The sequence below is a fragment of the Xenopus laevis genome, chromosome 8L (genome assembly GCF_017654675.1).
Source record: "Xenopus laevis strain J_2021 chromosome 8L, Xenopus_laevis_v10.1, whole genome shotgun sequence".
Taxonomy (NCBI): domain Eukaryota; kingdom Metazoa; phylum Chordata; class Amphibia; order Anura; family Pipidae; genus Xenopus; species Xenopus laevis.
The window spans coordinates 83,800,182-83,814,062 of NC_054385.1; the positions used below are offsets into that span (position 1 = coordinate 83,800,182).

The following is a 13,881-nucleotide window of genomic DNA, read 5'->3' on the forward strand; positions in this document are numbered from 1 at the left end:
ATAATGTGTTTTCTAATGACACTAACTATGCAGAAGCATGTATTTGATAAAACTGTAGATGGTCAATCTGAGAGGTACAAGTAGTTAAAAGAACTGCATTCTACCTTTTTTTCTAATGGGACCAAAGATGACCATACATTTAAGAGCTGCTCCTCTGGCAAGGTTACAAACAAGCAGATGTATCCCCAATTTAGCCCTCTGCATACTGACAGCCATAGAAAAATGGCCCAATATATGTAAGCAACTGACTCTAAAAGGTCCAGCTCTGCATCATTTGGTATAGTGGCCTTATGTTTATTGACATACTGTAATAAATGGATTTTTTAGATAATGTTACCTATTAATTTGTAGTAATTCCAGAGAGACACTTTTTTTTTTTTTTTTTTAAAGCTTAGTTTATAAAGCAGGCGAGGAGCTATAGCTGATGACTGCTTTTTTATAAAAAGATTTGGGGTCCATTCTTAGTTTATAAAAGACATACAAGACAAAGCCTTCCCTCTTTTGAGCACAGTGGATGTCATGATCCTATGGGGTATATTTATCAAAGAGTGAAGTTATAGGTCGCCACAGTCAGCTAAAGTGAAATTCTGCCAATCTCCATTCATTTCTATGGGTTTTTTTAAGGCGTATTTATCAAGAGGTAAACTTTCACCCATTGATAAATACTCTTTTAAAAAATCCCATAGTAATAAATGGAGAGTGGAGGAATTTCACTTTAGCCGACTGTGGCAATCTATAACTTCACTCTTTGATAAATTATACCCCAGGGCCCCAAACATATCCTGATGTTGTCCTGTTGTACTATTGCTCATTATTTGGGCCTCATGGGGCCCCCATACCTTCTGGGCCCCCTGCAGCCGCAGGGTCTGCTTCCTGTGTAGTTACGCCTCTGATGCTCCATTGGATCATCCACTGTGCTCAAAAGAGGGAAGGCTTTGTCTTCAATAGAGGGAGGGGTTTGTACAATGACAGCAGTAAGTGAATTGCACTCCCTGGAGATATCATATTATAAGATCATTTGGAGTTGGACACATTTTCAGAAAAACAGAAAAGGCAGGTGTTATACATTGTGAATATACCACCTACAGCCAAGCCACCAATAAACAGTACCTAACCGGAATACCTAAAAAAAAAGTAAGTGTTTAATTAGTTAAAAAAAAGGAGAGATATAGATTTTCTGATAGCACCATTGCAGAGAGGTACTAAACAATTTAGTGCCTTTGGGAGGGAGAAAACCAATACTAATGATACATATAGTTTCCCCCCATACAAGGATACAAAGTCCTGTTTCTCAGAAGTGCCATTTGCAGGGCTGCTGCTGACGGATACAGGTAATGCAGTATAGATAATCAAGGGCTGGGAGGTGGTTCTTAAATGGAAAACTACACCCCCCAAACAATGTAGGTCTTTATAAAAAGATATTGCATAAAACAGCTCATATGTAAAACCCTGCTTTATGTAAACAAACCATTTTCATAATAATATAGTTTTTTAGTAGAATGTGCCATTGGGTAATCATAAATAGAAAATTGCCATTTTAAAAAATAAGGGCCGCCACCTGGGATCGTATGATTCACTGTGCACACAAACAAATCAAACAAACTGTACTTCTTAGGTCACATGAGCCAATTAAACAGAGTTGTGTCTTTTGCTTCAACACTTCTTCCTGTTACAGTTAGCGCTGTAGTGTTTCTGGTCATGTGATCTCTGAGGCAGCACAGAGACCATCACGAAATCGGGGTTCAAGGCAAGAGATGTAAAAGGGCAATATTTACTTAAATATATATACCAGTTTGGTAAAAAAAATTAATATGCCACTTAATATGACATAAACTATCTGTTGTTTAAGTATTCATTTTGAGGGTATAGTTTTCCTTTAAATAAATAAACAGGTTACCCTCTATTTTGCTTTCATTGTATTTTTATATACCCAAAACACAGCTTCTTAAAGAACAGCTATGACTTATATTTACTATTTGACTTCAGCTATTATATCTAAGGTTGGTGCAGATAGTTTAACCTCCAATTGCCTGCTGATATAATAAAGAGAGGAAGGGAAGAATGTGATCTGGATCCTAAAAAGAACAGCTTCCCTTGCACATTAAGTGAGTGGTTGTCTGTCTAGGATAGAGATATATAGATTGTTGTGGTAGAAGAAAAGATATATGGGTGGCAGGCGGGTCTATAAATGAATGAATGCTCTGCCATTATACAGTAGTGAGTAAGGATAGCTTAGGATATTTATGTTGGTCAACCTCAAGATAAAAAGAACTTAAATCCATAATTAATGCCTACAGCAAGCAAAGATTTAATAGGTATTTAACCTGTTATTGTAAGCACAGTTACATTTTCTCAGTAAAAATAAAATCATAAAAGGCAGTGAGCATTTAGAATTCATCTTAAGACTGAACAAGGACATGTAGCACATATTAAATCCTTTTAAAAATGTCACTGTCATTTTCTGGGAATCGAGTTGGCAATTTTTATCAGCTGTGCATGGCCACCTTTACTCAGTAGTGCTCCTCGACCTGCCTACATTCAGCCAGCTTCTTTCCATACAGATAAGCAGGTGTTTGACTTTCTTTTAGCTCAACCCCAAAGGCCCAGTGCATGTGCCCATCAATTTATTTCAGCCAAGAGTTTCCACCGATACAACCACTACTCATAAAGACACTAGTATCAGATTTGCTATTCAAATCTAGTTTTCACATAGGCACACATAATGAGCAGATTTATTAATCTCTGTTTTTCTATAAGGGATTGTGGGTTTTTTTTAAAAAAAAAATAATCATCTCAGTGGGTGCCGAGATTTTTATTGTTTTGTAACAGTTTGGGGGGGGGAAATGATGGTCACTACAAAAACCCTGTGATTACGATCTGTAGAATTGATTTAAGCGATTGTTGGCAATATTTAAATCTAAAAATAAGTATGTGATCCTAAGTATAGGCCTATACGTTTTTACAAGAGCTAAAATAGAGGTAGCTATAATTATCTAAGCAAAACAAGAAAACTGACTGCATCACTGAGTGTTGGACAATCTGACACACCTATTAAATAAGCATCATGCCTTTCACAAAAGACCGGTTAGAGGCTGTGATTTTATTCTGTATTTTTCATGCTCCCGGAGTTGCACAAGTTTGCAGCTGTCAAAATAGCACGTGTGATTAACCTAATGCATGTTTGTTTACGGCCTGAAACTGGGTCCTCTTGCTGTTAAACAGGGTGGGTCAGTATGATCTTCATATGGAATGGATTCTAGTTTAGTGTTAAATTAAAGGGGTTGTTCACTTGCAAACATTTTTTTCAGTTGTTTTTAGATTGTTCACCAGAAATGAAGATTTTTTTTTTCAATTTCTTTCCAATTTTACATGTTTTTTCCAGTTTTTTTCCAGAATTGAACTTTAAAGGGCACTTGTTGGGCAAAAATCTTATCCCCAACCAAAGGTGCGGGCTAATAGAGTTTCATTAAAGGACAATTCAACCCTTAATGAAAAAATCCCCTACCCTACTAGACCCCCTCCCTCCCCCCTAGCCTAGCTGCTACCCAGGGCAAATGCCCCTAACTCTTTACTTACCCCTCTGTGCAGATTCTGAGTTTACGGCAGCCATCTTCTTCTCTTCGGTAATCTTCGGAATGAGACTGACGTATAGGAGCGGCGTATGCGCAGTTGGAGCAATTTATTGTTCTGTGACAACTGTGCATGCGCCAAAACTAGGGATGCACCGAATCCAGGATTCTGCCTTTTTCAGCAGGATTCGGATTCAACCGAATCCTTCTGCCTGGCAGACCTGAATCCATATCCTAATTTGCATATGCAAATTAGGGTTCGGATTCGGTTCAGTATTCAGTCAAATCTTTCACAAAGAATTCGGTGGTTCTGCCAAATCCAAAATAGTAGATTCGGTGCATCCCTAGCCAAAACTCATGAAAATTGCAAAAATGTCGGTTTCATTCTGAAGATTACTGAAGCGGCTGAAGATGGCGCACGTGAACTTCGCTGGACAGAATCTGCACAGAGGGGTAAGTAAAGAGTTAATGCTTTTAAGAGTGGTTTGTATGATTTTTTGGACTGACAGAATATCAAAGGCTATTGTGATACTAAACTCTATAGTTAGTATAGATATGGGTATATAGAATTTATGTGAAAGTAGGGAGGGGTGTGTGTGTGGATGCTGGGTTTTCATTTGGAGGGGTTGAACTTGATGGACTTCGTCTTTTTTCAACCTGATTTAACTATGTAACTATGGTGATATTGTTGCTGATTTATCAGAGATTCTCCCTGATCTCCAAGCCTTCCCTTACCCTTTACTAAAGCTTCTACCCTGTACCAGTAAGTTGGATGCATACAGTGTCGGACTGGGACACCAGGGGCCCACCAAAAAACCTTAGACTGGGGGCCCATCAAAAAACTTCAGACTAGGAGTCCACTCTCACTACTATTTTCATCCTCTCCTCACTCAACCTCTATTCTCCTAATCTCTTTTCTTTACATACTATGATCTATTATCCCATCTATTAGCCTCTTTGTTCTCATAGAAATAGGGAATGGCCATGAAATAGGCAAAAAGTTTAGCAGGATGAGGGCCCACTGACACCTGGGCCCACCGGGAGTTTTCCTGGTATCCCTGTGGGCCAGTCCGACACTGGATGCATGACAGCACGCTGGCCCAGATTTGCAGCGAGGCTGCATAAACCGGGCCTAGGGTAGCATAAATTAAGGGGCGGCATGCTGCCCAGCTGCAGCGGTAGTTTGCATGTTCTGGAGCACTAATCGCTATAGACGCTTAGTACTTCAGTGCGAAAAGATGCACATGCGTGAGATTCTACGGGTGAAAAGATGCGTATGAATAAAATTCTACGGGAGGGAGGGGGCGCTGGAGAACACTGGCCTGCGGGTGCCATGAGGAGAAATCCGCTCCTGACTACATGCAAATCCTTCATCTATGTATCTAAGGTGGCCATAGACGCACAGATAATATCGTACAAAACTAATTTTCGTACGATATTCGGTGCGTGTATGGTGGAATCAGCTCTACACGTGTGTATTGAACCAAACAATCTTTCTTGGAAATATCTTTTCCAAGAAAGATGGTAATTGTTACGTCTATGGCCACCTAACTTACAGCATGTGTATGTAATAAATGTCCTCTTTTAGAGGGGTGAGATGGTGACCATTATGTACCCTAAGCCCTGCCCCGCGCTCATCCATCTCAAGCTGTCAGTTTGCTAATTATTAGCCCAGCCGGCAGTTGTCCCGATCTTACTCCCCAGGGCCCAAAAGTGCCACTTTCCCCTCACCCCAAAACTTTGCCAACTCTGCCTCTGCACCTCGTCACGCGTTCCTCTGGCCTCCACAATCCCCCAATCTCTCACTGTGACTTTCCCCGGAGCCAGAAGTGCAACTTTGCCCTTGCCCGGGCGGCCGGGCCTATCCCAAACCTCTCACACTCCACTGCCGAATGCCCTTCAGATCCCGGCGCAGACAAGGCTCGCAGCTCCTCCCCGCTCTTCCCTTTTGCACGAGTCGCCTCCCCTCCCGGGCCCGGGCATGCTCTGTTGTGGCTGTGCAGGGCAGGGGGAGGGCAGTACGGACTGAGATTTCACGACAGACTCCCAGAGGAAGCTGGGTCCCATCACAACAACAAGCAGGCGGCATCTCCCACTCTCACAGCAGCCCCCAGCATGAGTGCCCCGGGCACAGCTAACTCTCCTCGCCCGGGGGATCTGCCGCTCTTTCCCTCCCTGTGAGCCGCAAGGGCCCTGCCGGTGGATGTGACCCAGGGGAATCTGCTGCACCGACCCCGAGGTGACATGCAGCCTAGAGCCGGCGTACCTCCGCAGGGATCCCGATTTCAAGGCACCCAGTGATTCCGGGACAGGCTCAGAGCGCGGCCCGTCACCCACGACAGACGCGGGCCGGGGCGACGAGAAAGCGGCCTTTGCCGAGCCGTCAGCTGCGCTTCCCATGTGGTTGGAATCATGCAGCCGTCCCCGCACAGTTACGACTTCTTCAGCGAAGAGAACGTAGTGAAATGGAGAGGACTGTTCGTCCCGGCTCTGCGGAAGGTGAGTGATCTCAAGTGAGGGAAGCTGCCAGGCTGGGGAAAGTCATGGCCTGAGCAAACGGTATGGGGAGGTGATACTGTGGTACAGTCCTGACACGAAGCTGAGGAACCGGGAGTAGGAATGAAGGGAGAGGGTCCTACCTGCACTTGTCTCGGGAAGGGCCTTAAAGGAGAACTAAATTCTAAAACAGAATAAGGCTAGAAATGCTGTATTTTGTATACTAAATATAAACACCAACTTACTGCACCAGAAGTCCAATTTAAACAAATGATTTATGTTTTCAAAGTTGGCCTCAGGGGGCTGTCATCTTTTAACTTGGTTAAACATCTTTGCAAGACCAAGACTGTGCACATGCTCAGTTGGGAGGTTAAGCTTAGGGATTGTCATACATTATCGAAACCGCACAAGTTAAATAATATCTGCCATAGAAGCCGATACAGCAAGATTAATAATCAGAATATACAGACTGCACTGGGTCTGTGGATACAAATCTCTACATGGTCGCCGGCTGCTTTATAGGGAAACCAACAAAGCTGCTCAAGGTCAGGGAAGTAAGATGGGGGCCTCCTGCCGTTTTAAAGTATGATTGTTTCCCTGCAGAGCAGTTAGGGGCCGTCTGAAGTTTCCTATCTTACATAGTTACACAGTTAAATTGGGTTGAAAAAAGCCAAAGTCCAACAATTTCAACCCCTCCAAATGAAAACCCAGCATCCATACACACACCCCTCCATACTTTCACATAAATTATATATACCCATACCTATACTAACTATAGAGCTTAGTATCACAATAGCCTTTGATATTATGTCTGTCCAAGAAATCATCCAAGCCATTCTTAAATGCATTAACTGAATCAGCCATCACAACATCACCCAGCAGTGGATTCCACAACCTCACTGTCCTGACTGTGAAGAACCCCCTACGTTGCTTCAAATGAAAGTTCTTTTCTACTAGTCTGAAGGGGTGGCCTCTGGTACGGTGATCCTCTTTATGGGTAAAAAGGTCCCCTGCTATTTGTCTATAATGTCCTCTAATGTACTTGTAAAGTGTAATCATGTCCACTCGCAAGCTCCTTTTTTCCAGAGAAAACAACCCCAACCTTCACAGTCTACCTGCAGCAGTCAGAGCAAGTCAAACGAAGGGGGACTTTCAATGCATACAGTCAGGTTTCTTATAAAAACAGTACACATTTTTTTAATTAAAGTATATTGGAGATAGATTTCTTTTTTCATTAAAGAAAGTAAAAATGGGATTTTATTTTTTTGCCTTTATATCCCCTTTAATTAAAGTTTGAGCGGAGGACCCTAAAAGTGTGACTCTTAAACGTAACCAATTAATGGGCAACATTTGCTTTTATGTTCAACCATTTTGGAAGAGAATTCTGGGATCACAAAGGGGGCAAAAAAAAAAAAACCCCAAAGAGAGAGACACTCACGCTCGCACTCTTTTATACACATTTTTTTTAGTTGGTCTCAGGCAGTACACTAGCAGTAAAGATTTCTTACAATTTCTTTCTAATTTGTATTTCTGACTGTTCTTCTAAAATTGAAATAAAAACTTTATTGTTCTCTCTTGTTTCAGTCTGGCAGTTAAAATTTAGCAATATTTAGTTGATACATTTCTCAGCAGTAGATGTGGAGTATTAGCAACTATTGTATCAATTCTAACAGCTGCTTTTAATGACTCAGGGATTGTGCTCTGCAGGCAAAGATGAGAAATGTATCAACTAATGTACTGAACTGAGTGTGAAGATTGACATTTTAAACTTAAATATTAAACAAAAAAAAAAAGTAAAATAAAAAAAGACAAAATTGCCAAAAAGTATTTTCTGGTGTATTGTCTGAAACCAACTATACGGTAAAATACCCCTGTAATGCTGTTATTGGAGGGAATCCCAATTTGCTGAATTTTTTTCAGCTGGAACTTTCAACCTGTTATCACACAAGTACAGTCCTTCTGCCGTTGTATAAAGGAATATGCTGGTGCTGATACACACTTATTCATGCTCGTAGTTGTTTACTAAATGCTGCTGACCTGAGATCTATTTATTTAGAAAAGTGTGGTTTGACTGTTACCTCCTAAAGGTCTACAAACCACTATACGTATTAACCGTTTTTACATGTTTGACTGTTTTTACGTATTTTATACATATTTGATAGGGCCGGAACTAGGGGTAGGCAGAGTAAGCACATGCCTAGGGCGCAAAGCTGGGGGGGAGGGCGCCAGGCACATACCTTCCTTTTCACCTACCCCATGTCCGGACCCCTCTCTCCCTGACTGTCTGTGCTATTTCTCAGTCTATTTGCAATTCCACATGAGTTGATTCACACATGCACGCACTCTGCGCTGCGACCAGCCAGGTTACATAGGGCGTCTGGCCGGCCTGGCCCGGCTCTGGTATTTGTTACCTACTAAAGGTCTACATACCACTATGCGTATTAAGCTTTAATAGCCTCCCACTCCCTCAGGACTGCTATAGACCAAGTTTTCTTTTAAGTAGCCTTATTATTTTACAGGTATCTTTATTCCATTAACTTAATTTTTTTTTTTTAACTGATTGATGTGTACTCATGTACAAATAAAACAGGGGGAATAGCTTCCACCATCTTATGCAATCAAGAGGCTGCATAACTGTTTTGCAGTCAGGTTAAGGTGGCCATAAAGGAATTCGAGAACTGTTTATGTAGTTCCAAACTCCGACCCCTTTTTGTGGAGTAGTCAAATAACTGAGGTTCAGTTCACAGTGTGACTGGAAATATCTGAAATGCTTGCAGTCTCCTCTGGCCTGTTAGTTGTGAAAGCACCTTGTGTAAAGATGTGTGTGTGTGTTTGTGTGTGGCATTCCCTCTGAAGTGTCACACAGAAATGGGTGTATTCTGCAATACAGTGAATTCTGGCAGATCTCCATGATGCACACTTAAGCCTTCCTGTTCATTTCTTGGCTCTTGGATCTTTCTCACCTAACCCAGAGAGAAAAAATAGCATAAAAATCATATAGATCTGACTCATGGAAAAGAGATTTAGAAGGAATGTGACCAATGAAGTTGCTGCTGTGTGATTTGAAACACTCCATGCTTGAAGCACAGTCGGCTTTATTAAGAGCATGACATTATTAATTAGGTGACGTTTAATTGAAGTTATTGCATGTTTGGCTGGAGACTGTAGCAGTGATTTAGGATGAGAATCTAAAAAAAAAATAAAAATAAAGTCTGCAAAAAAGAGACATCGCCCCGTCTCCATTACTTAGAGTGAGATGCTTTCGTTCACCAGGACTATGATTTGTTTACAAAGAGAATAAAGCAATTAAAACACCATCTATAGCATTGCTTATAACAAGCAACCTGCCTACCAAAATTTTCAGTAGGGATGCACCGAATCCACTATTTTGGATTCAGCCGAACCATCGATTCAGCTGAATACCGAACCGAAGAGGAACATTTTTATACTTCCTTGTTTTGTGACAAAAAGTTGCGCGATTTCCCTCCCCACCCTAATTTGCATATGCAAATTAGGATTCGGTTCTTCCGGGCAGAAGGATTCAGCCGAATCTGAATCCTGCTGAAAAAGGCCGAATCCTGGATTCGGTGCATCCCTAATTTTCAGGACGTCAAACTCAAAGGCATGCATATCTTTAAGATCATTTATTTAATAAACACCATTAAAAAACCTTGACAGGTGTATAAACCGGCAAACTCCACATGTAGCAGGAGGTATAAATGAAGTCCTGTTTAAATCTCCCTTTTTAAGGGTACTGGTACACAGGGATACTTTATATTAATGTGACATTGCAGTACCTGCTTGATCTGGGGCTGATGCCAACCATGCTTGCAATGATTCACATCTCGCTAATGAATTACTTTGTGTGAGCTATTCCATCTTTTAGCTAATAGCACACCAGTCTAACTGAATTGGCTGGGTTTTACAAGTGAAAGGTAAATGTACCTCAACAGATTATGCCAGCAGATACATTTTTTTTCTTCTATGATTTGCAGAGGTCCTAAATCTCCAATTTTCTGGGTAGTGTTTGGATTGTTTAAAATGCACGGCAAAGAGCAAAACATATATTGTAAGGAGCCACTGGAGAATGGCTAGTTTATAAGTAAGCACCAAATCTTTCATGTTTGGATTTGGCCACATCTACAATAATCCACAAAATAAATTAGGTAAATTACAATAAAATTCTATAGCATAATTTGAATATTAAAATTTGAGAATGAAATGGCACAATCTGTGAACAGCAAATTGTTGCATTATAGCTCTGGAGCTTTAAAATTATGAGGCTTTAGAGGTTCAGATTCAATATGGCTGAGCACTAAGGGGAGGATTTATCAAAAAATGAGTTTAGAACTTAATAATCAGGAACTCACCCAATTTCTAAACATTCATATGGGTTTTTAAAACCGTATTTTTCAATAGGTGAAAGCTAGAGCTCACCATTTGATAAATACGGTTCTAAAAATCCCATCGAAACTAATAGATTGTAGTTCTTTTTTTATTAAGCTCTAAACTCACATTTTGATTAATCTGCCACTTAGGGTTCAGCCAGATTCAAATTGCAAGTTCCTCCTCATGAGTCTGTATAAGAAGTACACCTTTTTTTAATGGAGAACTAAACTGCAATTAAACTCCCTTTCTCCCAACCTTATTTCGCTTACATAACTTGTTTATAATTACTTTACTTAGTGTATGAACTATGAAGAAGCAGAAAAGGTCATGGCCCATCTCATATATAACAGAATCAATTAATTGTATCCTAATTAATATACTAGGAATTATTTCATCATATAACAAGAACCTTCAGCTTAGACGTATAGTACAAAGAATATATGATACGATAGTCCTTTTAGTAAATGTTAGGAACACTTGTAAATGGAGAGTGCTCTGATTTTCTCCGTTTTTCACTGCAGCCAGTGAAATGTTTGCCTTGTAAAGCAGACTGGTTTAGCCATGTAAACACTTACACTTTCATTGACTGAGGAGCTATATAAAGCTGGCGAAGAAAGGTCATTAATGACGCTGACACTTGCGCATTCAGTTCAGAGTCAGAGCATGCTCAGACTGCTAGTGATTACCCACTATGCATGCAATGGGAGCAGGAGAGACAGGTAATAGGTAAAAACCAAAACTGAAAATGTTAGTTGAAGGGAACAGGGTGTTATATTTGAGTACACTGCTGCCTTTAGTTGTCCTTAAATCCGTTGTATGTTAGTGGGCACTCTCACAATATTAGATTACTGATCTCTGATTACAAGGTAGGAATCATCATCATCATTTATTTATATAGCGCAGACTGGTTACGCAGTGCTTTTGCTTAAACAATGCTGGAAGTAATACCAATATTTTTCTGGAATGAAAAAATATGATGCGGAATGTTTTTTTCACTGAAAAGTATGCAAGCAGAAACACTTCATTCTGAAAGCTCTAAAATACAGCAATACTATTTCCCGTCAATTCCACAATGAATTTGTTGTTTTGGACCTGACTTGCTTTCTCTTTAAAGGGGTTTTTCACCTTTGAGTTAACTTTGAGTATGATGTAGAGAGTGATATTCGAGAGACAATTTGCAATTGGGTTTCATTTTTTATTATTTATGTTTTTTATTCAACATCTCTCCAGTTAGCAATCGGATTGCTAGGGACCAAATTACTCTAGCAACCATGTATTGAATTGAAGAAGAGACTGGAATATGGATAGGAGAGGGCCTGATTAGAAAGATGAGTAATAAAAAGTAGCATTTGTAGCTGTACAGAGCATTTGTTTTTAAATAGGGTCAGTGACCCCCATTTGAAAGTTGCTTAGAATTATCCATTCTATAACTATAAGTTAAATTAAAGCTGAACCTTAATAAGACAGTACCATGCAGTTGATGTTAAAGGGTTGTTCACCTGCCAAACACTTTTTTTTAGTTGAGTTATTTTCTGATTGTTCGCCATAAACAAATACTTTTTTTCAGTTTCTTTCCATTTTAAATTTTTTACCGTTTTCCCAAAATTGAAGTCTAAAGTTTAATGTTCCTGACCTGTCGCCGGGGTTTCAGTCTGGCAGCGTCTGAAGTGATACAATTTGCTACATTTAGTTGATGGATTTCTCAGCAGCATCTGTGGAATATTGGCAATTATTGTATCAATTCTAACGACTGCATTTAATGAAACTCAGGGATTCTACTCAGCAGGGACAAAGATAACAAATGTATCAAATAAATGCATCAATTTAGAACAGTTAAAGATTTGTTGACCCCCCTCCCAGAGCTGCTTTAGAAGGTGAAAAATGAAACTTTACACTTCATTATTAGAAAAACTGTCACAAATAGAAATTAGAATGTAATTGGAAAACATCTTTATTTCTGGTGAACTAACTGAACTGAAAAAAAGTGTTTGAAGGTGAACAACCCCTTTAAATCCACATCCAAGACTGGTGCAAAAACTGGTTGCTGTTTATATGATGCTTGTTTGTGGCAAATTCCAGGCAGTTGCTGATGTTTTTTGTTTTTATAAGATGTGCTTTCGTTGGAATAGATGTGCCCAGTCTTGCTGTAGTATACCATATACTAATACTAGAATTGATCCGATCTTTCTGCTAGGCAGCCAGAAACCCAAAGACAGGTGTCCCCAAACTTTGATACCACTGAGCCACATTCAAATGTAAAAAGAGTTGGGGAGCAACACAATCATGAAAAAAGTCCCTGGGGCGCCACATAATTGCTGTGATTGGCTATTTGGTAGCCCCTATGTGGACTGGTAGCATATAGGAGGCTCTGTTTGGCAGTACACCTTGTTGATATGCAGCCAAAACTTGACTGTAAGCCAGGATTTAAAAAATTAGCACCTGCTTTGAGGACACTGGGAGCAACATCCATGGGGTTTTTGAAGATGTTGCTCATGAGCAACTGGTGGGGATCACTGCCCAAAGAAGTTAATTCACAGAGGTGTGATCATTGCTGATGAAAGCTTTAGAGAGTCTTAGAAGAAGTACTGTTTTATGAATCTACCTGTCATTAGATCAATACCTATTGTATACAGGACATTTTAGATAATATGGTAAGAGTTTAAACAACATTCCAGAGGTATTCTTGTAGAGAATAAACGAGATACATTATATATATCCCTAAATTCAGCATTCTCACTAGTATGGAAAAGGAAGGCAATAACACACCTGGGCAAAGACAAGAAAGAGAAGAATTATTCACAGGCTTTTTTCAGCCTGTTCAAGTGGTACTTCTGAAAGCTCTCTCTGGCGCAATGAAAGACAATTTAATTTAAGCTGTTTAACACAATTATTTGAAAATGTATTTGAAATTTGAAATAATGATGCTGGCAATCTGCATCATCAAATACTTGGCAGAGGTGATTGCAGAAACAAGTTGGCAATGGAATATTCTTCCATACACTTTCCGTGCATGCACCAAAAGGGACAGTCACTCAGAAGTAACACAAATTGTTCTCACCAATGTTTTTCATTCTAACATTGTTTTCACACATCCGTAAATCATTTTTATTTTGGCATGTGAGAAGAAGTATACTTTACCTGGACACATTTCTGAGATAAACAACTATCAATAAATATAGCCTTCCTGTGAGAGCTTCTGCACATTAAATGATTTTTAAAGCTCTGAATATTTAATTATACTCTCAACTGAACTGCACCGTGGTGAATCGCTTCCTAGCGTGGTCTAAATTGTCAGATTGCAGTCTGAGTGAGTCCTACCTCTGTAGCATCTTAGTGGCATATTGATAAGGGCCACAATCCTACACCACATATGCTGTAGCACTTTGTTTCATTCTAACATTTGTCTTCTTATGTGTACCTTAAATGT

The 13,881-nt window shown here is 40.0% G+C and overlaps 1 protein-coding gene across 2 annotated transcripts in view; it reads left to right on the top strand.

The window, feature by feature from the left end:
* The first annotated feature begins 5,469 nt into the window (after window positions 1-5,469).
* sos2.L (SOS Ras/Rho guanine nucleotide exchange factor 2 L homeolog) overlaps window positions 5,470-13,881 on the top strand; it is a 52,032-nt gene continuing 43,620 nt past the window's right edge. Inside the window, exon 1 of one of the 2 annotated variants that reach the window (XM_041573041.1) lies at window positions 5,470-6,068. In XM_041573041.1, coding sequence (XP_041428975.1) covers window positions 5,982-6,068 — 87 coding nt within the window. In that variant the 5' untranslated portion in view covers window positions 5,470-5,981. The remainder of the gene's footprint in view (window positions 6,069-13,881) is intronic. The other variant, XM_018230509.2, reaches the window with a different exon arrangement.